General features: G+C 20.3%; 2 protein-coding genes across 2 annotated transcripts; both read left to right on the top strand.

Annotated features, from left to right (window-relative positions):
- Positions 1–407: 407 nt before the first annotated feature.
- Positions 408–2,406, top strand: LOC411839 (telomerase Cajal body protein 1). The gene is made up of 5 exons (XM_016916441.2): positions 408–543; positions 624–1,438; positions 1,525–1,757; positions 1,852–2,085; positions 2,157–2,406. Exons 1-5 carry the CDS (start codon positions 511–513, stop codon positions 2,363–2,365), a joined length of 1,524 nt encoding a protein of 507 aa, XP_016771930.2. The 5' UTR covers positions 408–510; the 3' UTR covers positions 2,366–2,406.
- A 2,148-nt stretch (positions 2,407–4,554) lies between these two features.
- Positions 4,555–17,656, top strand: LOC100577739 (telomere-associated protein RIF1-like). Its single transcript, XM_026444947.1, has 17 exons — positions 4,555–4,764; positions 4,847–5,167; positions 5,435–5,638; positions 5,914–6,208; positions 6,275–6,621; positions 6,695–7,274; positions 7,349–7,551; positions 7,709–7,852; positions 7,943–8,108; positions 8,238–8,445; positions 8,538–8,761; positions 8,833–9,240; positions 9,413–11,034; positions 11,119–12,139; positions 12,344–13,830; positions 14,326–14,620; positions 16,698–17,656. The coding sequence occupies exons 2-17, from the start codon at positions 5,070–5,072 to the stop codon at positions 17,409–17,411; spliced, it is 8,016 nt and encodes a 2,671-aa protein (XP_026300732.1). The 5' UTR covers positions 4,555–4,764; positions 4,847–5,069; the 3' UTR covers positions 17,412–17,656.
- Positions 17,657–22,876: the final 5,220 nt, after the last annotated feature.

A 22,876-nucleotide genomic window follows, 5' to 3' on the forward strand; every position in this document is an offset into this window, starting at 1 on the left:
AATAATAATTTATTAAATAATTTATTTTTATATATATTATAAATATATATATTATATATATGATATATAAGAAAATTAATTTTAATGTTATTATATATATTTTTTTAACTTATGTGTTATTTTTTTATATAAATAATAGTAATTTTGTTTTTAATAATATCATATAATACTAGTATATTAAGTATATTATAAAGAATTAGAATAAAATTTTAATATTTATTTAAATTTTTCATTAATTTAATTGCTATTGCTGCTATATATTTTTTTTAAATATTATTTTTTAAAAAAATATTTTTGTAAATACGTAAATTAAATTTATGATAAATTTATTATTTATGATAAATAATAAATGAACAAATCATATATAATAATGATAAAATAATGATTTTAATGTATTTTATGCAATTTAATATATTTAAAAAAATATAAATATTTAAAAAATATATAGATAAGAATGTAAAATAAATTTAATATTCTATACATCATTATTCATGGAATGAATTGTTAATTATGGAAACAACTGGAGAATTTGTTTTAAAAATGGTAAATTTTAAAATTAATATTTAATAGTTATTAATAAATTTTTACTTTTAAAAAAATTATAAAGTAATATTATATTTTAGACAGAATCATTGACAGTAGAAGAATCATCAAATTTACAAGATATAAATATAAATGTTTCACAAGATTCCGAAAAGGATAAAATTATATCAGAAGAAATAAAGAAAAATATACAAAAAATATCAGAAGTAAATGAAAATTATAATGAAAATTTGTTAGACATAATGAATGAAAATAAAGTTATAAAAGAAAAAATAACAGAAGTACAAAATAATGCAAATTTATTAGATGTATTACAGGAAAATGAATCTGTAAAAGAAAAAATATTAGAAATACAAAACAATGAAAATTTACTAGATATAATACAAAAAAATGAATCTATAAAAGAGAAAATACCAGAAATTCAAAACAATGTAAAATCAATTAATATAGAACATGAAGATAAAGGAATAAAAGACAAAGAAATGACACACTCAAATCAATTTTATTGTAATTGGAATAATTTTCCAAGATTATTATGCGAAGCAACTGAGGAATATCAGTCAACAGAATCACATGAAAATTTTACCAAAGGCTGTCAATGGTCTCCTGATGGAACATGTTTATTAGTACCTTCTGAAGATTTTAGAATTCGAATTTATGAACTTCCCAGAGAATTTTATTCTGAGAAATTTCCTTTAAATTTATCATCCAAAAAATTTTCAGCAGCATTAACAGTAAAAGAAGGAGGACTTATATATGATACTTGTTGGTATCCTTTTATGAATTCATGGGAACCTGCAACTTGTTGTTTTTTAAGTACAAGTAGGGAAAGTCCTATACATTTATGGGATGCATTTAATAGTGAATTACGAGCAACATATCGTGCTTATAATCAGTTAGTAATATAAATATATATTAATAGCATTAAATTATAATATGTTACAATATTATAAATTATTATATTTTATTTTATTATAATAGAGTTGATGAAGTAGAAGCTGCACTTAGTATTCAATTTATTGACTCTGCCAAGGAAATATGGGCTGGTTTTAAAAATACTTTAAGAATTTTTGATGTAGAACAACCAGGTCGTCAAATAAATACTATTCAATTTAAGAAAGATTTTCCAAATGTAATAGGATTAGTTTCCTGTATTCGAGAAAATCCAATTATGCCAAGATTAGTTGCTTTTGGTACTTATTCTAAATATATTGGTAAGTAAATAATATAATAAGTAATATATAACTGATATGAAAATAATAATAATATTAAAATATTAATAATTTAATTATATGTTTATTTTATCAGGTTTATATAAAGATGGCCCATTATGTACTTTCAAGACAGGAAATGGTGTAACTCAAATTGAATTTAGTCCTTGTGGAACAAAATTATTTTCAGTAGTTAGGCGTAATAATGAATTTTTATGTTGGGATCTTCGTAATCCTGGTACTGTGCTCTATTCTCTTGAAGGACGTCAATCTGACACAAATCAAAGAATTCAATTTGATATTAAATCTAATGGAAAGGAAATAGTCTCAGGTATATATGAATAATTATTACGTATACTATATTGTTAAAAATACTATTACTTATTATTTTTAATTGTTTAGGTAGTACAAATGGAGATCTTATAGTTTGGGAATTATCAAATTGTGAAAATCTTAATGCAAAATATAAAATAAAATTATCTTATGATTGTATAAATGGAATTAATTTACATAAAAATTTACCATTAGTTGCTACTAGTACAGGCCAAAGAATATATGATAGTACAATACAAAGTAGAGATAATAGTGTTCGATTATGGTCATTTTTTTAATTGAATCATATAATAAATTATTGTAAATAAAAATGTAATTATTATTTTATAAGAAAAATTTAAATTTTATTTTAATAAATAAATTATAAATTTTATATAATATAATCATTATATAATCATTTATAATCAATTATATAATCATTTTTTATGATTCAATATGATTTTATGATTCATATTTGATGTTAAGAGACACTTTTGAAATAAGTTTTGATTATAGATATCAAAATAAAATTTAATATGCAAAAATATCTATTTTATATGTTTATCAGTTAATATAATTTTACATGAAATGAAAGTTCTTTTAAACAAAAAGTTTAAAAAGAATAGATTACTACTTTATATATATAAAAAGCTTTCAAATTTTTACATAATATGTACTTACATTGTATATTAAGATATATGCATCATTATAAAAAAAAAATGTCTTTTTATTTTTTATTTTATATATTTAATACAGTATGAATATGATTATACTTACTTTAAATATTTCATTGAAAAGTTTACTTAGATGAAATTAGATAATATCATATAATATTATTATAATGATATATAATATGATATAATATATTATAATTATTGCATTGTATATCAATCAAAACAAAACAAACAAAATTAAATTAATTATATTTCGAAAAATAAATTTTGCATATTTTTTTTCTAAAATCAATTATTCAAAGATATTTCACATATTTTTTAATATATATAAATATTTTAAAATAAATTATTTACACTTTACACTAATGAATTATATGAAAATAAAAAAGTCAATATAATTAATATATAAAATATATTTCTAATAAAAACGATATTTTTTTACATCTTATAAATTTTATATTTTTTTATAATATATGTTTCTTTAATTGATGAATAGATTAGTTATATTTTTTTAATCTAATACAAAAAATAGTAATAATTTAATCTAATACAATCTAATAATTAAATTTATTAAAATTTTAAATAATAATATATATTTCATAAACAATCTATTATTAATAATATTAAAAAAGATTAAGAAATATTTATAAATTTAATATAATTCTTGATTATTTAAAGAATAAATTAAATTTGAAACGTATAATTTTATTTTATAAATATTTTATTTATATATATAAATATTTAAATTTAATTTTATTATTTCGAATTTTTTATTGACATTTAATTTAATTAATCTTAATTTATCGATATTATTAATATATTATGCATAATTATGTATATATTTATAATTATATAATTTTATTTATAAATTATTATAATTTTAATATTTTATTTATAATACACAGTACATATCAAAAAAATATTCCCGCGTTTTACAATTTCACAATTAAATTTTATTAAATTAATTAATAGATAATTTATTAATAATTAAATTTTTTTGTAATATTTTAAAAATATTTTTAATTTATTTAAATAAATAATCTATTATTAATAATTATAATTATTTAAAAATATTTTTAATTAATGCAATGATATATAATTTATTTAAATGAAAAGTCCATCATAGAAGGAAAGTATTTACAATAAAAATATTTTGGTATAATTTTTAAAATTGATTTATATTGAAAAAATATAAAAATAAATATAAATATAAACAATAATAACAATAATTTAAATATACGTATACACTAGAAAAAACTTTTTATTTTTTATTTTTATAATAATATATCTTTATTAATAAATATAAATTAATACTCTAAAAGTATTTTTTATAAATACGAAATTAATTAAATTTTAGATAATTTTTTGTTTAATTTTTTATCTTCAGTAAATTAATGTAATTAAATTTTTAAAAGATTTGTTAATATTTAACTGAATAATTTTAAATAATTTAATAATATCATTTATATGAATGAAAAAATATAATATTTTTAAACAAATTCAAATAAATATGTACATAGTTTATTCTTTATTTTGTTATTAAAATATACATCATTAGTCACAGTATAGTTACAATCAAGTAGTCAACTTCAATTCAGCATTGAAGTAACATATAATAGGAGTATATATTTTAAAAGATAAAAATAATTTATATTAATATATATTTTTCGAATTATATCATATAACAAATGAAATATATCTATAATTGAAATATATGATAAACTAAATGTGAGAAAATAAATATTTTTATTTTTGTAATTAATATAATTATTTGATTAATAATATTATAAATTCATTGAAAACGGTATCTGAAGTTATATATGCACTTTGCAAACTCGCCGAGAATGTAAAACGTTAAACTGTTATATGATTATACTTCCAGTTGTATGTATCTCTTTTTAAAACAAACTCACTTTTGTTGCTTGCGTTGTGATATCTTGGCGGCAATAGAAAGGAGAGAGGGAAAAGAAGGTAGGAGAAAGGTAAAAGTAAACAGTGAAATGAAGAAAGAATTAAAGTAGAAGGTGTGTGCGAATATTTACTATATATTAATGCGTGCTAATCTTAATTATTGTTACTACAACCTGTTTTCTCGGCTGTTTGTAGGAGGATAGTTTTTAAAGATATTAAAACGTCTGTAAAAGACGATTCCCAAAAGGAATCAGTAAACGATTCCATTTTAATGTTCATGTAAAATATTAATAGTAAGGTTGTTGAAGACCTTATTGTAAATTCAAGATTTTCGCGAAAATTTTCTTTGTAGACACATTTGTGATGTGATGAACGAGATTTTATTGATGTAATTCTTTGCAATACAAAGACTTGCAGAATGGCTTCTAATATGCAATCTTTCCCGCGAATGCTGAAAATGTTGCGGGAAAATAGCAATATCAAGGAAAAACGTGAAGCTTTAACCTATATTCGCAGGTATTATTGTTGATATTTTTGCTTATAAATCGATATATACATATATATGTATATATATATATTTAATATATATATATATGTATATGTATATATAAATTTTTAATAAAAATCAGACACTTCTATATTAAATTATGGATTCTTTTCAAAATATTTTTTAATTACATTAATATTATTCTTTAATTTTTATTCTGTAATGATGAATATATTATTGATTTCTTTCTAAGAAAAAATTTTACTTAAATTTTATAATAATTGTGTTTTTTTTAGTAACAGCAAGAAATTAGAATCTACACAAATTATTAAAGAAGAACAATATAAAGAATTATGTAAACTAATTGTAGATGCATTTGCAAATGGAAATAATGACATACAAAATGAAGCATATGAAACATTAAATGTAGTTATTCAAGAGTTTAAAGATCATACTTTGAATCTATTTGAAGCTATATCACAGATAAGTCGAAAACATAGGTTTGTTCATTATAAAATATTATAATTTTATTATTGATAAATTATAATTTTTTCATAAATTTTTTTAATTTTTCATTCATAAATAAAATTAAAATAAATTATAAGATATTAGAAATATTATATTAAAATATTTATTAAAATATTGTATCTATTATATTTAGATATATATTATTTTCATTTTAAGATTATCTGTTAATGTTAAAATAATTTTCATTAATATTTTTATAATATTTTTCATATTTTAACTAGTTATAACACTTTTATTATAATTTCAGATTAAAAATTCTAAAACTATTAGAAGTAGTTGAAGAAAATGCTATATCAACATTTGTACATGATCCACATGCTGTAAATTTTTTTAATAATTGTATGTGTGCAGTACAAACAAATACAATGCCATGGATTGCACCAACTGCATGTGTAGATAATCTTCAAGCATTAATAGATGCTGAAAGTAAACCATTATCAGATGACCAAAGATTAGAAGAAGAAACAGTTAATTATTGCATAACTTTTTTAAGAAGATTATATAAAGTGGCTGCAGTAACATCAGATATTAAAGTTCAAAGGGTATATCAAAATAATATTTGTAATAATATAAAAATTTAAAAATATTAAATTAAATATTTTTTACAGTTTAATGCAATATTAATAGATAAAGTAATGGTATTAGCTTATATGGGACATAAACGACAACGAGGTCCTGCTTTAAAACTTTTACAACAAGCTCTAACTGCAAATATATTACCACATGTTCGTACCAAACTAGCATCTGCATGGACTCGATATATAGAAGCATTACAGTCTACATACTGCAAACGTATGTTACTTTTAGTATCTGCATGTGAATTAGATTGGGCTACACAATGGAATGTTAGCATCCAGTTCCTTGGTGTGGATCTTCACCGTGGTGCTGGTTTAATAAATAATTTATTAAGTGTAGAAGAAAAGGCATTTAAATCTACTGATACAATTATACGCAGGTATGTATAAATGATTATATAAAAAGTAATATAAAAGAAATGAAAAATAATAAAATATTTTATATTCTTTCAGGCAAGCATTCCTTTCATGGAAATTATTGGTGGATAATTTTGCTTTAGACCCACATGAACTTGCTAGTGCTAGAAGAATAAAGTTGTTATGTATTCCATTGAATGCTAAAAATAGTAAGACTGAATTAATAGCATTGACAAAATTAGAGGTCTGGTGGCATGTGATTATTAAACTTTATAAAGATATTTCTAAATTTGTTAATCCTGTAATTACACAATTCTTAAACTTTTGTTTTGGACCTCTTGGAGATACACCATTATTATCTTCGAAATTTGACATAGTAGCTTCTCCAGGAAAGAGATTCTTTAAAACAAAAGTTGTTGCAGTAGATGCTTTATATCAATTTCTTGTTTCAAAACAAGAAAATCATACTGCTCCAGTATTGGAAGAAAGACTTCCATATCCTATATCTGATGCTATTTTTCAAGAATGTTATAAAAGTATAATTCACAGTGTAGGAGAAGTTTTACTTGTTTTTAGTCAACTTACAGATGAAGAAATGAAAAACAGATATCAAGTTGGTAAAATATTATGGAAAAGTTTAGTCAATTATATACGAGAATCAAAATTGGAAGATAAGGTTAGTTTAAATAGTATTTGAAAAAATACTTTACTATTTAATATATATAAATGATAAACAATATTATTTTACAGTCTATTATGTACAAGGATATAACATTAGTTATTACAGAATTAACAAATTATGCTAAAAATAAACCAATGATTAGAAATTTAATTCTTGATACAATTTTATTTGAAATTGCTGATTTAAGTATAGATTTTAATTTTCAAGATGATACATTATCAAAGTTGGTGTTTAAACTTCTACAAATTCCAATTTTAAATGAAGCTAAAAAGTAAGTATTTATATAAAAATATTTCAGATTTTAGTTACTAATATATTATGTTCTTAAATAAGAAAAAAATGTTATATAAATTTATATTGTTAAAAATTTAATTTTATTTTGTTTATAATTAATTGTTTTATTTTTTAATATAACATTTTTATTTAAGGGATCATTATAATGCATTAAAATGTCTTTTCTGGCAATGTATTAAATCTCAAAAGGAAAATATCTATTATTCACATGCATTTAATTGCTTAAAAGAGATGTATGAAAAATTACATGCACTATTAAATATAGCAAATAAAAACGAGTAAGTTTAAAATAGTTTAAAATAATAATTAATATCAATTATAAAATTAATTTTATTCTATATTTTTTTTAATTCTATTATATTTTTCAGATCTATCATTTTTGAATTATGGCTTATATTAGGAGATGTGTTAGGAAAATATATGAGTGATATTCAAGAAATTAATGAAGGAACTACTACAGAACATAATTTAAAAACTGTTCAATCTATTGTAGTATTTCCATTTATGTATATACATTTACAAAATCAAAAACAAGTTAGTTTTATTATGTTAAATAAGTTTCAATTCTTAAGTATTATGTATAGATCTTTTAATTATTATAAATTTGATAAATAATATATATATATATCTTTTTTATTTTAATTTTCATTATCATTATGATAGATTCAAGAATTGGCAAAAGCTTGGAAATATTTATATAAACATTTTGAAATGCGAACAGATCTTATAACAACTGTAAAATCTAACGAAATTTTATTAAATATTGCAAATATTATGCAACATTCTATAACAAAAAACAAAGAATCTCCTTATCTTACTATATACTGTTTGGATATTTTATTAAGTACTATCAACTATAAGTTATTATTGGGTATGTCAATATTAATCAAAGAAATAATTATAATAAATAATATATAATAATATATATATATATAAAGTAATTATTTAATTTTTAATCTTCAGTAAATACAGAAATTCCATCTGTTATACATCTTATTGTGGATCTTGTATTATATTTTTTATCTGAAAAAGAAGCTAAAGAATGTGAACTTGCTCTTAAAGCAATGTCAGCTACAATTATTACTATTTATGGACATAATCCAGAAAAAATAACACCATATTTGCAAGTTTGTAAATCTGTAATTGAACTTATACTTCAATCTGAATTAGAAATGTTAAACAAAGAAGTATGTATCCTTTTTAATATATTATTTTAATATATAACAAAACAATTAATTTTAAAATATTCCATTTATAGGTAGCAAATACATGGGAAAGTATAATTAGTATTTTTAAAGAACTTGGTAAAGTGATAAACTATGATCTTTTTTCATCTTATAAAAAACTTATTATTCAAGCTTTAAATCATTCAAATGTTGATATACAAATTCAAACTGTATCTCTCTTTGAATCAAAAAATGTATTCAATGATAGCATTAAATTATTATTGGAAGAGATAGAAAAAGAAATAGGGAAAGATAAAATATTAAATATATCAGAAATTACAAAAAAGGAACATGCTCAAATTGAGAAATTACCAAACCAAATAAAAATAGTTGGTAGTTTTTTAAAAGGATCTAATAACCCAAATTTGATAATTAAAGAATCAGATAAAAATATGGATAAAAATACAGGAAAGAAAGCATCAATTGATTCTGATTCACAGGTATACATATATATATATATATATATATGTATAATTTTAAAATTTTTATGAATATATTTTCCCTATATGCAGAGTGCATATAAGGCAATTTAATTATATTATTTGATTATAAATTATTGATTATATATTTCGTTTATAATTAATTTAATATTTAATATTTTTCAATTTGTAGGATTATGTCTTTATTAAAACAGATTTAAAATTTGATGTTAATCGCTTAACGGAACATCAAAAAGAGTCTTTAAAACGTAGAAGAGAAGATATACCAGCATTATATAATGATTTGTCGCAATCTTCTTCACAAGATACTCAAAATTTACAAGAATGGTTTGACAAAAAAAATAAAATTTTTGAAGAGACAGAAAAGGAACTTAATAAAAAGGATAATATATCAATAAAAAATATTTTAGATGATGATGCAAATAAAGAAAACAAAATTGAAATACAAGAATTAGAAACAATTAATAAATCATTTATTGAAACAGATACAAAATCAATGGATAGTGTTGAACGAAATATAGCATTAGAATCTATACAAAAAACAAAAGTTAATGTAGACAATAATGAAATTTTACTTATAGAAAAACAAACGGCAATAGTAGAAAATACTTATGACAATGCGGAAGCAAAAACTTCAGCAGATTTTGTATCGAAAAACTTAGATACTAATATCCAAGAAGAATTGTTAAAAAATAAAGATGACCAAAGACTATCTCCGTCTGTATTAGATAATAGTAAGCGACGCAATCGTTTCAATATTACTGTAAAATCTACTTTGCCAAGATCGGAAGAAATTGTTAGTAATCAACCAGAACAATATTCAACTGAAGTTTTGCAAAGAACGTTAAGGACAAAAGTAATTCAAAGCAAGTCTGAAACAGCCAATAAACAAAAAGCTTCGGAAAATATGGAAAATAAATCGACCAAAGAGGATAAAAGGGGTATTAAACGTAAATTGGATAATGAAAATGAAGGAACTAATTTGCGTCAACGGAGAAAATTGATGGATACGACTAGTGATGTTGACAGCTGTAAATCTTCAGAAAATGATAAAATAATAAATGAAGCGAATTTGAGTCAACGTACAAGAAATGAGATATCTCGTTTACGTATAAATATGGTATTTGATAGTCCTTTATCAACTAGTCGTCGATCTAAGAGTCACGAAGATACTAATAAAGAATTCATTGCTAAAAAATATTCAATAGAAAATAAAAGTACTAAATTAAAAGCTGGAGATATAAAAGTAAGTGATGCAAAGAAAGTTCAAAAACTTAATGACAAAGAATTAAAAGTTAAGGCCAAACCAGGAAGAAAAAGATCTGATGAAAAATATTTAATAAAAAAAGATAAAAAAAATGAATCAGAAGAGCAAAAAAAACTGGAAGAAAAGAAAAAAGAAGAAATTAAATATGTAGAAGTTATTTCCAAAAATACAGATAATAATTCATTTGATAACGAAAAATCTATTGAATCTAATGTTGATGTTAAAATTAATGAAAGTAAAAATGACACTCAGGATGATATGGAAGATGTAATAGAAGATTCACAAGGATTATCAAAATTAGGCAAAAATAGATTATTAAAAGTAAAACTTGAAATCAATAAAATTGAAGATATAAAAAAAATTTCACAGCATAATAAGAATGAATTAAAAGAAGATAAAGAAATAGATGAAAAAAAACAGAAAGAAACTATACAGACAGAAATTGTTTCAAAAAATATAGATAATAAATGTGATTTACTTGATACAAAAAAATCTATTAAAATTAATGTTGAAATAGTTAATAATAATAACAATAATAATAATAATAATAACAACCAAAATAATAATAATAATAATAATCATAACCATAATAATATAAATAATGATGATATTAAATCAGATAATAATATACAAATTATGAATCAAGATCACGAATCCATTGAAGGAAAAAGTCAAATTCAGGATATGGAAGATATGGAAGATATAATAGAGAATTCACAAGAATTATCTGAATTAGAAAAAAAATATGATGAAAAGCAATATTTCATAAAAATAAATAGAATTGAAGATATTTCTTCTTCAGTGAAATGTCATGAAATTACAATTGAAGATGAGGAAGTATCTGAAATTATTTTAAATAATTGTGATAATGACAATATTGAAGTTCCTAGAGATAATATTAAGGAATTTGAAGAAACCAATGAAATTAATATGATTGAACCAAAGATTTCCTCTTCTGTTATTGAAAATAATTTATGTGATAATGAAAAAGATACTATAGTTGATGTGCAAAAAATAAATGACGGATTAGTGTCTAAATCTTTGCTCGAATTTTCCTCACCTAAAAGCACTATGAAACGTCAGGCAAAATTTAAATCCTATTCATCTTATTCAACACAAGGACGTGCTGCTCATATGATAGGATTAGTAACAAAACAAGCTAGAATGGAAACCGAATCCTGTGTTATAAATTTAGATGATGAACTAGTAGGTAAAAAAATAAAATCCAAAGATACAGATAATGATATATTGCTTGGAAAGAAAGAACAAGGATCTGTATTGAAAGAGGCTGATAAAATAACAGCATTATGTAGTAGCAGACAAGAAAAAATTTTTAGTAATATGAGATCAACAGATTATTGTCCTTCACCTCCAATAAAATTATTTTCTAATTTGAAAAATGATGGAGAAAAAATTTTTTCAAAAACAGATAAATCAATAGATAATGTAGTTATACAAAGTGATATACAAACTGATAAAATAGGAGAAGAAACTTTTGAAACAGATGAATTACCAATTTTGGAATGGTCAAATGCAAATCCACCTTCATTAAATGCAAGTCCAAGTGCAAGTATATTGAAACGTCAACGGCAATATTTTCCAGAATCTGATTCAGATATAACTCCTAATAAGGTAATTTTTTAAAATATTTTATATAAAATAGTTTGATAAAATATAAAATAATTATTTTATTTCATATATTTTTTCATATATTTTTTATAATATTTGATTTTTATATATTTAAATTATTTTTAATGTAATTCAACTTTAATAAAACATGTTATAATATTAATTAATTATAATAATAACTAATTATAATATTACATTTTATTATAGAGAAAAAGAGTAAGTTTTGCGGATCCTCCGGTTTCAAAAGAAATGGGATATGAGATTACATCTACTGATTCACCTCATAAAATTAATAAATTTACATCACGTGGATTATTAGCACGTAAGGATTCGTCACTAAGATTAAAACAAATTAAACAAAAATTAACATCAGTTGATTCAGATAAATTAGAAAAAAGTGAAGAAATTGATATAACAAATGTATCTGAAGTTGACTTACAATGTGAAAGAGAAAATGAATTATTAACAAAAATAGCTGAAGAATTAGAATATTCAGAGAATGTCACAATAGATAGTGATGTACAAACATCATGTGATTCTGCAGAAAATGAATCAATAAATACCGTTCCTATAATAGTTAATAAAGATAATAATATTAAAATTAATAATTTAAATGTTGAATTTGAAATTACTCAACATATAGAATCAACATCTACGAATAAGATAGATCAAAATAAAGAAGATAAAATTTTAGAAAGATCAAAAAATAATATTAATTTAGAAAATAATGAATTTAATGAATTTAATGATTCAGCAACACAAACAGATATATTTGGAGTAGATGCAAAAGAAACTAGTACAGAGACTTCTATTAATATTGACACAAGTGCTATACAAAACACATCTATTAAAAATAATACATTAGATCTGCTTAAATTCAATGTTGAGAATGATTCTATAATAGAACATTCATCAGAAAAATGTATAAATTCTGAAAATTTAGAAGATACAGCAGATGCAGCAAATCTTACTGAATTGAATTCTTCTGCAAATTTAGATGAAATCTTTTGTGGAAAATTAATAAGAACCAGTACACAATCAACAGAAAATTTACATGAACAAGATACTTTACCAGTCACAGATTCAGTATTTGGTAGTTTACCTTTGAGTCAAGATAGTCAATGTACGAATGAATTTAATATAGAAATTCCACATCCAGAATTATTAGATTCAATTCAACCTATATATCCTACATTAATATCGTGTAAGGAACCTATAACATCTATCATTGAGCATTTGACTAATCCTCTTTGGGTGCAACATTTATCTACATATTTTATAAATAGAAATATTCAATCTATTGGTGATCTTGCACAATTATCTGAACGTGAAATAAATAGAATACCAGTTAAAGGTAATTCAAAAATTGAATTTGTAAAAAGTGTATTAAAATGCTTCGAAAAAAAATATGTTTCAAAAGAATTAAATAATACAATGGAAAATGTAGATAACGTTTTAAACAATGAAATATCACGTTCTGTAAATATTAATGTACTTTCATCTACACTGAAAGTATCTCAAGATCAAGTATTAAAAGACATTACAACAAATATTGATGAAACACATAATAAAGTAAATCATAATGTAACATTAAATCAACCAAGTTCTAGTAGAACTTGTGACGTTATTATAACCGATAAGAATACAGAAACGACTGTATCAAAATCATCAGATATAACGTCATCAGATATAATGTATGTTGATAATAATATTATATATTTTATTTTTTATCTTTATTATTTTTTATTTTTTTGACTTTAATATCAAAATATTATTATTATATTTAAATTTAATATTATTTTTATTTAAAATATATTTTGTATTATATTATTTATTTTTATCTTTATATTTATTATTTTTTTTAATATCAATATTTTTATTCAATTTTTTATAAATATACTTGAGAGTTACCAGGACTTAGTTAAAATAGTACTAATATTGAGTTTATATTTTTCAGTTCTTTCATCATGAATAGATTTAAAGCAATAAGCTTATAACAAATAAATACTATAATCTATTTTTTGCTTATAAGATAGAATGCATTTATATTTATATCACAAATTTATTAAATTTTAAAAATAAATTTATTTACATAGGAATATTTCTGTGAAGATAGAATTTATATGAAACACAAGTAACATTATTTAATATTTATATATTGTATAATAATAGTTTATTTTTTTTTTTAGACAAATTATAAATATACCAATATCACCTAAAATAATTACTTCTACATCAGAAAATATTGGAAATTCTACCCCTTTTGTTAGAAGTGCAATATCATCTGTACAAACAACAAAAACTGTTGGAACTTGTACTAGTAGTGATTCTATTTATCTATCTAAGACAGGAGTAAATAAAGCAACAAAATCAGTCGCAGCACAAATGGCTTTGGAAGATTTGTTAGATGAAATAGATGTTAATTTAGTGCTAGAAAGTGCAGCAAGAAGATGCACTCCAGATAAACTTCTTATCCAATATAAGGTAATTTTAAAGTTTCATTTTAACACATTCATATTTCAAATGTTGTTTTTAATTGCTGTTAATAGTTATAAATTTATATTATTTGTTTTTTATTTTTTATAATATGAATTATAAAATTGTTATAGAGTGTAGAACATAAATTTGATATATTTTTTCTATAAATTTATAATAAAAAAATTTTTTACTTTCAAATTATATTATTACTTATTGATTTATAATTTATTAGTAAAAAATTTTATAATTTTATGTTTATTTAATAATAGAGATATGTGATAATTAATTTTTGAATTTTTATATTTAAATTAACATTTAATATTAAGAAAATGAAAAAAATTGGTTATGAATGCATTAATAAGTTATTGTAGGCACCTGGATTTATTTTTAGTAATTATATTATAATTACATTATTTAGATTGAAAATAATAATATAACATTTGATGATGTTATGTAAAAAATGCAATTTAAGAAAAATAGTAATTTCAAAAAAATTATTATAAAGATTTGATTGATTTATTATATGACTTTTGAAATAATGTGTGGGATTGCAAGTGAAGACTTTTATTTTTGATTTCGATGTTTATTCATGAAAACGCGTAATAAAATTATACAATATTTATTATAATAATTTTTTATTTGAGAAAAATATATATAGAATATATAAAAATAATATAAGAATGATAGAAAATATAGGAAAAAGTATTATAGAAAAAATAAAAAATTTGCAAAAATGATTGTTTGATAATAGGTTAACATCTTATAATGTATAAAAAATATTGGTGTATTAGTTTAGTATATATATTTAATTTCTTTTGATTTTGTATTATAGTATAGTAAAAAATTAGTATAAATATTGAAATAATAGTGAATTAAAAAGAAATTTCATTTCAATAATAATAATATATTTAATAATATGTTCAATAATTATTACACATTGACGTAGTTTGTCCGTGTATATAATTTATACAATTTTTGCATTATGTTTATTTTATAATATCATAAAAGTATATGCATCATTTATTTTAAAAAGATATATAATAAAATATATTATAATAAAAAAAGTTAAGATAGAAATTGAAATCAGATTACTTTCAAATATATCATAGAATTTTGACGGATGATATAAAAAAAGTTCTCTCAAACATATAAAGTTTTAAACATAAAAAACATTCATTTATTTGTTTGTTTTTTTGTTTCTACTTTTTTATTTTAGAATTATATATCTAATCCAAAATTTATAAAATTAATATAATATCTTCAGATTTAAAAATAGTTTTTAGATGTAAAAAAATAATGTTTTATTAAATTTATATTTTTGAATTCATATTCTTTTTTATGTTGTAAAATAACTGTATATAGTTTACCTGTATCAGTTCTTTTTTGCATGACTCGTATCATTTTACTTTATATTAAAAAATAATTAAAATGTTTGGCGATAAAATGGAATAATAAACATTTCGATATTAACTCTCATCGATTGAGACAAACTCTCGAAATTGATGATTAGAGCATTGAGTTAATTCATTGAATAAGAATTAAGTGCCATAGTTGGAATATTAATAAATTGTAAGTTGATTGTTGTTAAATATATTGTTAAATATATTGTTATTGTTGTTAATTATTAAGATAAAAATTGATTTTAGTTTCTCATTTTTACTTTTTTAATAGAAGAATTGAAAAAATTACATAAATATTATCGATATTCTCACATATTTTTATATTTTCTTTGCAATAAATAATCAAAGAAAATTATTAACTTTCATAAATAAAAGTTATTTCCTGATTTTAAAATTTTTAAATTAATTCTTATTTATAATTTTGTTATGTTAACTTTATTATAAAAGTTCATCATCAAATATTTTAATAATTCTTTTGATTAATAATAAATTTATTTCTTAATAGATATTTTAAATTTATTTATTTATTGGAACTTTGATTATAAGAATTAAAAAATATCAATATCGATTAATTGTCAATGTTCGACTTGATCATTTCGATTTGTTTCGAATGGAGAGTTTATTTTTCGAGAATTAATAGATTATATTAAATAAAAATATAGAATTTTTGTTTTTTTTTACAGGATAAAATGAGACATGTATCGCAAGTAGAACTAGAAACTGAAACTATCAAAATACTTGGCGCTGAAAATAGAAAGAATTGTAATGAAATAACATTGAAAGCAGCATGTCGCGCTTGTGGAATAAATAAAGTTTTACTTCGACTTCCTGATATTTTCAGTACTGATAAACAATTTTTCGTAAAAGTATTGAATGCTTACAAAAAAAAGATAAAGACTAGTGATTGTATGGATATTCTTGATTTTAACGAAGTTAAGGATGCTGTTTGTCAAAAATGTACATCTTCAGAATTTGCTGAAATGTTGTCCAAAAAATTAAAAGAAGAAGAGCAAGAAGGAATAAGAAAACCTATGACAGAGTTATCTAGTTTAGATGCAATGTTGAAAAGAATGCCAATGGATGTAATCATTAGTCATACAGTGGCAAATGATGAATTAATACCGTCACGTGTCGTTTTAGACATAGCTTTACAAAATAATAGTCCAACCGATATAATACAAGCTTTGGAATCTCAATCCTCTGTGGTTACTCAGAATGTTTTCAACAAACTTTGGTCTTCCCAATTTGCAATCGAATATATTAATCAATGTAAATCTAAGGAGGATTTATTAAAGATTTTCAAAGCAATTAGCTTAAAACTCAGTCAGCAAGATCTTCTTCAAGCATTTTATGAGTCTATGAATGTTAAATTAATGGTAAAGCAGGAAAATGATTAAAATTCATATTTACATTTACAGATCCTTCTGTATAATAATTTTCATTAATATTGTTTATAAACGTAAATTGATTCTCAATAATATGATCCTCGACATTAAAATGTATTATATATTATTTTTTCTTCTTAAACTAAGTTTTATGAAGAAATCTTTTAGTGATATTATATTACAGTATAATGACAAGTAATATGACAATTGTTAACAAGTACTATGTAAAATGTAGAAGATATTTATTTAAAAAGCGATTATTTTTTTTCATTATGATTTAACATTTTAAAATCCTAATTAAAATTATGTCGAATTTTGTTAATGTTCGACTTGATTAACTGTGTTCATTATATATTTATTATATTCTCATGTAAAGTTTATTACACAAAAAAAATATCTAGTTTCATTTATATCAATTTGCATATGATTTATTTCATATAAAGGTATAATATGTTTATAATTTGCTATCATTCTTATTTTTACTTTTATTTTATAAAATATTATTGAAAAATTTTCCATCTAATGATATAATATATAATAGTCCCAATCATAATTAAAATTCACTTTTTATTAATGATTTTTGACTACAATTTTACAAGTGAAATAAAATAGTTATTCTAATTATGTAATTATTAGTTCACTTATATAGAAAAGCACTTAATTACACATATAAATATATATACATGTGTAACAAATATTTTATTTGTTTTTTCTTTTATCCTTTGACGGATACATTATAAACAATTTAACGTTTATAATTGAATTAATAATTAATAATTCTATTGAATAAAAATTCTTAGTAAAAAAATTGTATTCAATAAATTTAAATAATTTATTATGACTCAGAATATATATATATTTTCGCCGATGGATTAATAAAAACATTTCTTTTTAACTAATCATCATATCATTAGTTTATTTTTGACATTTTGAAATAAAAAATATTTTATTATATATTAATATTAATTGAAAAATTAAAATATTATTTCTGCAAAAATAAAATTTTTTAAATATACTATATATATATGTAACATTTAGCAGACAATATTGTAAATATTACACATGTATATTAAAATAATTATTATTGAAAAATATTAATAATCATTTTGTTATGTATTGATTACTATATTATTAATTTGTTTAGATTAGATATAGTCGAGGATCGGATATAAATAATTGTCATTTGATAATTGTTTTTTAATTGAGATATAATTTTCAAAATTAAATTTTTGCTTCTTACAGAATTCTTGCTCTATCTTTTGTTTTGAATTAAATAAAAAAAAAAAGGTTAAAATGAAGTTAAAAAAAGAAAACTCACAATTTAATGTTTATTAATTTTTGCTTTGTAAAAAATTTCTTATGCAAATTATAAAGTATTTTGCATAAACTGGTACAGATTATATATTTAAAAATTTTTTTTGCATAAAGATAAAAATGTACCTTGTAAGTAATATTTTGCAATCATTTGTGTTGAAAATGAAAAACCTTAAGATAATTCAAATATATTTTTAAAAATGAATAGAGTCAAATAAGTTTATACTTTCTATTGAAACCTTGTTTGTAAAGTATACTAAGTTTTTCATTTCTTGAATTATTATTGCTAATATTAAAATTATTTTATATATTGAATTTTATAATGTCTCTTATCATTAATTGTATCAAAATTTCTACTGGTTGTAATAAGGGCCAGTTTTTTCATTAAATATTATATTATTTCTTAGGATGTTTAGTTTGTACACACATGTATAACACCTCAACATTATGTAATATGTAAACAAAATTATTATTTTTATATTATTATTGATTGCCAATTATTTCTCAGTTCATTGTATGAATATGATAAATTTATTTCTTAAAATATTTTTTATTGAAACTTTGTTCATTTACTATTGAACAAGTACTTATTATTCATTGATTAAATTTTTATGTTGAGATGTTATATAATTTAAAAAAAAACTTTTGTACATATAATATTTAATATTCATCATATCGCTATAAGAATATAAGAAAAATTATATATATAAAAAGAAAAATAAATAAAAAAAAAAAGGAATGTTAAATATACAATAGTAAATGGTTATTGTAAGTGGAACATTGATTTATTATTGATTGTAAGAAATGATAAGCTTTAAATATTAGAAGTAAGCATTTTTACAATGTTCTCGAGATATGGTGACTACATGTCAATCGTTATACATAAGTGAATGTTACGATCGATGTGAAATGTACGAGTGCCTCGAACGAACAAATATCTGTGCATTTTTGACTATCGAAGTTTCAAATTTAACTTTCATTTCATGATGATTAAAATATAATAATAATTAAAAAATTATTACAATAACACAATAATAATAATAATATCATAATGATAATAATTTCCATTAGCGAACGTAGCAAATTATGTGTTCATGATTAATCGCCATTTTTCCATATATGTTACAAATTAATTGTCTAATTGTAAGTAAATGTTTAAACAGCTTAGTATGTTTTTTTAACATGAAGAATAATATTTCTTTCTTCATTTTTATTAATTAAGTTTTAAAATTAATTTCTTTGAAACTTTTGAATTTTTTAAACAAAAATATAAAAAAAAAATTAGATATTAGTCAAATATTGTGTTTATTTTGGAAACATAGTTCTTTTCAATTAAAATTAAGAAGAATAAATTTGCTTCATTTATTTTTCTAAAAAATTTTGATTTATTTAATAATTTTGCTGTTTTTAAATCGTTTGATACGATATTGTTGATTAGAAAAATCTTATTTGTAATAAGAATATCTGTCTATGTATTTATTCGTGTGAATCTTAAATTTAAATTATTCGTAAATTGTACTTTTCTATTTAATCTGATTCAAAGGAGATATGAATACACGTTTGCTAATTCATTAATATATAGATACATATGCATATACATATACGTATATAAATAATTTTAGTTAAATGACAGTATATAGGTTTTCTTGGGTCTTATAAATAACATAATACGCGTAGTAATAAGAAATTATGCAATAGCTTGTACACGTATCCATTGTGTGACCTGTAATGATAAATCAATATTTTATACAAAATTGATAAGATACAATAAATAAGTTTTATAGTCATTTTTTTGCGTATTTTAACTCCTCTTTAAAGTTTCTTCTAGTTTCTTCTAGTTATTTTATAAACACAGTTTTCAATTTATTTTCATTCTTGTATTTTACCATAACAAAAATATATTAAATAATTTTAAAAAATTAAATTCATCTAAAAAGTTCAAATAGTAGTTGTTTTAATTGATGAAATCACCGACGATTAAGATATTATTAGAATTAATATATTAGATATATTAATATATTAAAATTATTTTATTTTTTAAATAGCGAATTCCAGATTTATTATTTTTGCTTTATTAAATAAATTATAATTTATAATTGAAAAAATTATATTTTACTTTCTATGTATGATATTTCTTAATATGTATATTCATATAATTATATTTATTAAATTATATTTACAGATATTTTGATAAATTTTGAACTAATAATTTGTCAAATTTTTGTTTAGCAAAATTTTTATATTTAAATATAGTTATTCATTTATTTTCGTATAAAAATAATTGCATATTCGTCTTATTCGAGATGTTACGCTTATTGGATCGAAATCAGAGATGCTTTCAATTATATTTGAAATTGTATATTCCCAAAGAAACTTGTATCAAAATACGATGCCCGCTTTTCGACGTCAGGGATGCGCACCATATTCTGGTTTTTACAGCACGTGTAATCGATACACGAAATCTAAAGACTCCTGTATTTATTATTCACATTCTATTTTTCAATAAATTAATAGAAAAAAAAATAAAAATTTTGATATTTAATTATAAAAATTATCTAATCAAATGCATGATAAATTGTATTTATTTTTTTTTCTTAATTAAGTATTTCTTTACGTTTTTAGCAATTTAATTTTTTCTTTTTTTAGATTTTTAGATGGTATTCATTATTATAATTTTATCAAAAAATATAAAGTTTTAAACATAGAATATTATTAATGATATTTATTTCATCGTACTCATTGTATTTCATTCAATATATATCAGAAATTATTTTAATATCTCATATTATTAATTTTTATTAATATTTATACATATCAGATTAAGTATTTAATTTATAATGTAAATTATAATATAGAAACATAATTTTTTAAATTTTATATTTCAGAAATTGAAAAAAAAATAAAAATTATAAAAATTACTAAAAAAAAAAAATTAATTTTTTAATTTATAGAAAAATATAGATATTATTATTATTACGAATGTTAGTTTTAATTAATTACGATTAATTAACTTATTAATAATTAAATGTGATAAAAAAAATTTTTATACATACCAATATAAACTTCAAAATTAAAAATTTATAAATTCTGAGAACAGAATTCGTTAAGAAAATTTAGTAGATTTAATTATTAAAATATTCACGTTTCTTTTTATTTAAAATTACGTTTTTCATAAAATTATCGACATTTTTAGAATTCAATTTCCAATATCGAATAAGTGACCACGATAACCTCGGTATTTTTAATATATTACCATTGTATCGAGCTATATTTTTTATTATTAAGTCATTATTTCATCAAATGATCATTAAACATAAGAAAAGTAATAAGCAGTTTAATTATATAGCGTATTATATTCCAAAAGAGTCATTTTACGAATAGAATATATCTTAAAACTTGTAATGGTTTGTTTTATAAAAAAGTTTCAATTTTTTACATTTAAATATTATTAAATGAATAAAAAATAAAATAGTTAAGGATATATGAAAAAAAAAAATAAATATCCTTTTTGCGTGAAACATGAAATTTCAAGGTTTGAGGAAAAGCATTTTCAAACTATTTTTAAAAGTATGGCACTACATTTGGATACTGCATCGATCCGTATAGTTTTGCAGAGGTCAACATCGATATAGCATGATTTTTTTTTTATAATTTTTTATTTTTTTTCTAACAATATTATTTCTGTTAGATAATCTAAATTTTTCAGAAAATATATTTATATATTGTGCTATATTTTTTTAATTTATCTTATTATTTTGCATTTTAATAAGAAAATTTAAAAATTTTTTGATGCGAAATTTAGACTTTTATGAATTGATATAATATTAAAATACATATACGTGGAATATTATGATAAAATATTTAAATATTTAATAAAATACTATTCTGAAGATAAATAAATATATTAATGAATATCTGAAGAAAATTTTATTAAAAATTTTTTTTAATTTAATTAAAATTCGATTTTCTTATAAAAATTAACATTTTCATTAATTTGATGATTATTACAAAAACTCATAGTAAGTATGTTGTTTTTGGGAAATAATGTTTAATATTATATGATATATGATAATTTTAAATAAAACTTAGAAATAGATTATTGAAAATTATAGAAAGTATTATTTTCCATATATATATATATATACTGTATAATAATATACAAT

Source organism: Apis mellifera, linkage group LG14 (genome assembly GCF_003254395.2).
Source record: "Apis mellifera strain DH4 linkage group LG14, Amel_HAv3.1, whole genome shotgun sequence".
NCBI classification, from domain to species: domain Eukaryota; kingdom Metazoa; phylum Arthropoda; class Insecta; order Hymenoptera; family Apidae; genus Apis; species Apis mellifera.

Coding starts and splice junctions, on each gene's coding strand:
- LOC411839 (XM_016916441.2), top strand. CDS start 511: ATGGAAACAACTGGAGAATTTGTTTTAAAAATG. Junction 544..623: donor GAGAATTTGTTTTAAAAATG/GTAAATTTTAAA, acceptor ATTATATTTTAG/ACAGAATCATTGACAGTAGA. Junction 2,086..2,156: donor TGGAAAGGAAATAGTCTCAG/GTATATATGAAT, acceptor TTAATTGTTTAG/GTAGTACAAATGGAGATCTT.
- LOC100577739 (XM_026444947.1), top strand. CDS start 5,070: ATGGCTTCTAATATGCAATCTTTCCCGCGAATGCTGAAAATGTTGCGG. Junction 7,552..7,708: donor ATTTTAAATGAAGCTAAAAA/GTAAGTATTTAT, acceptor TTTTTATTTAAG/GGATCATTATAATGCATTAA. Junction 13,831..14,325: donor ATAACGTCATCAGATATAAT/GTATGTTGATAA, acceptor TTTTTTTTTTAG/ACAAATTATAAATATACCAA.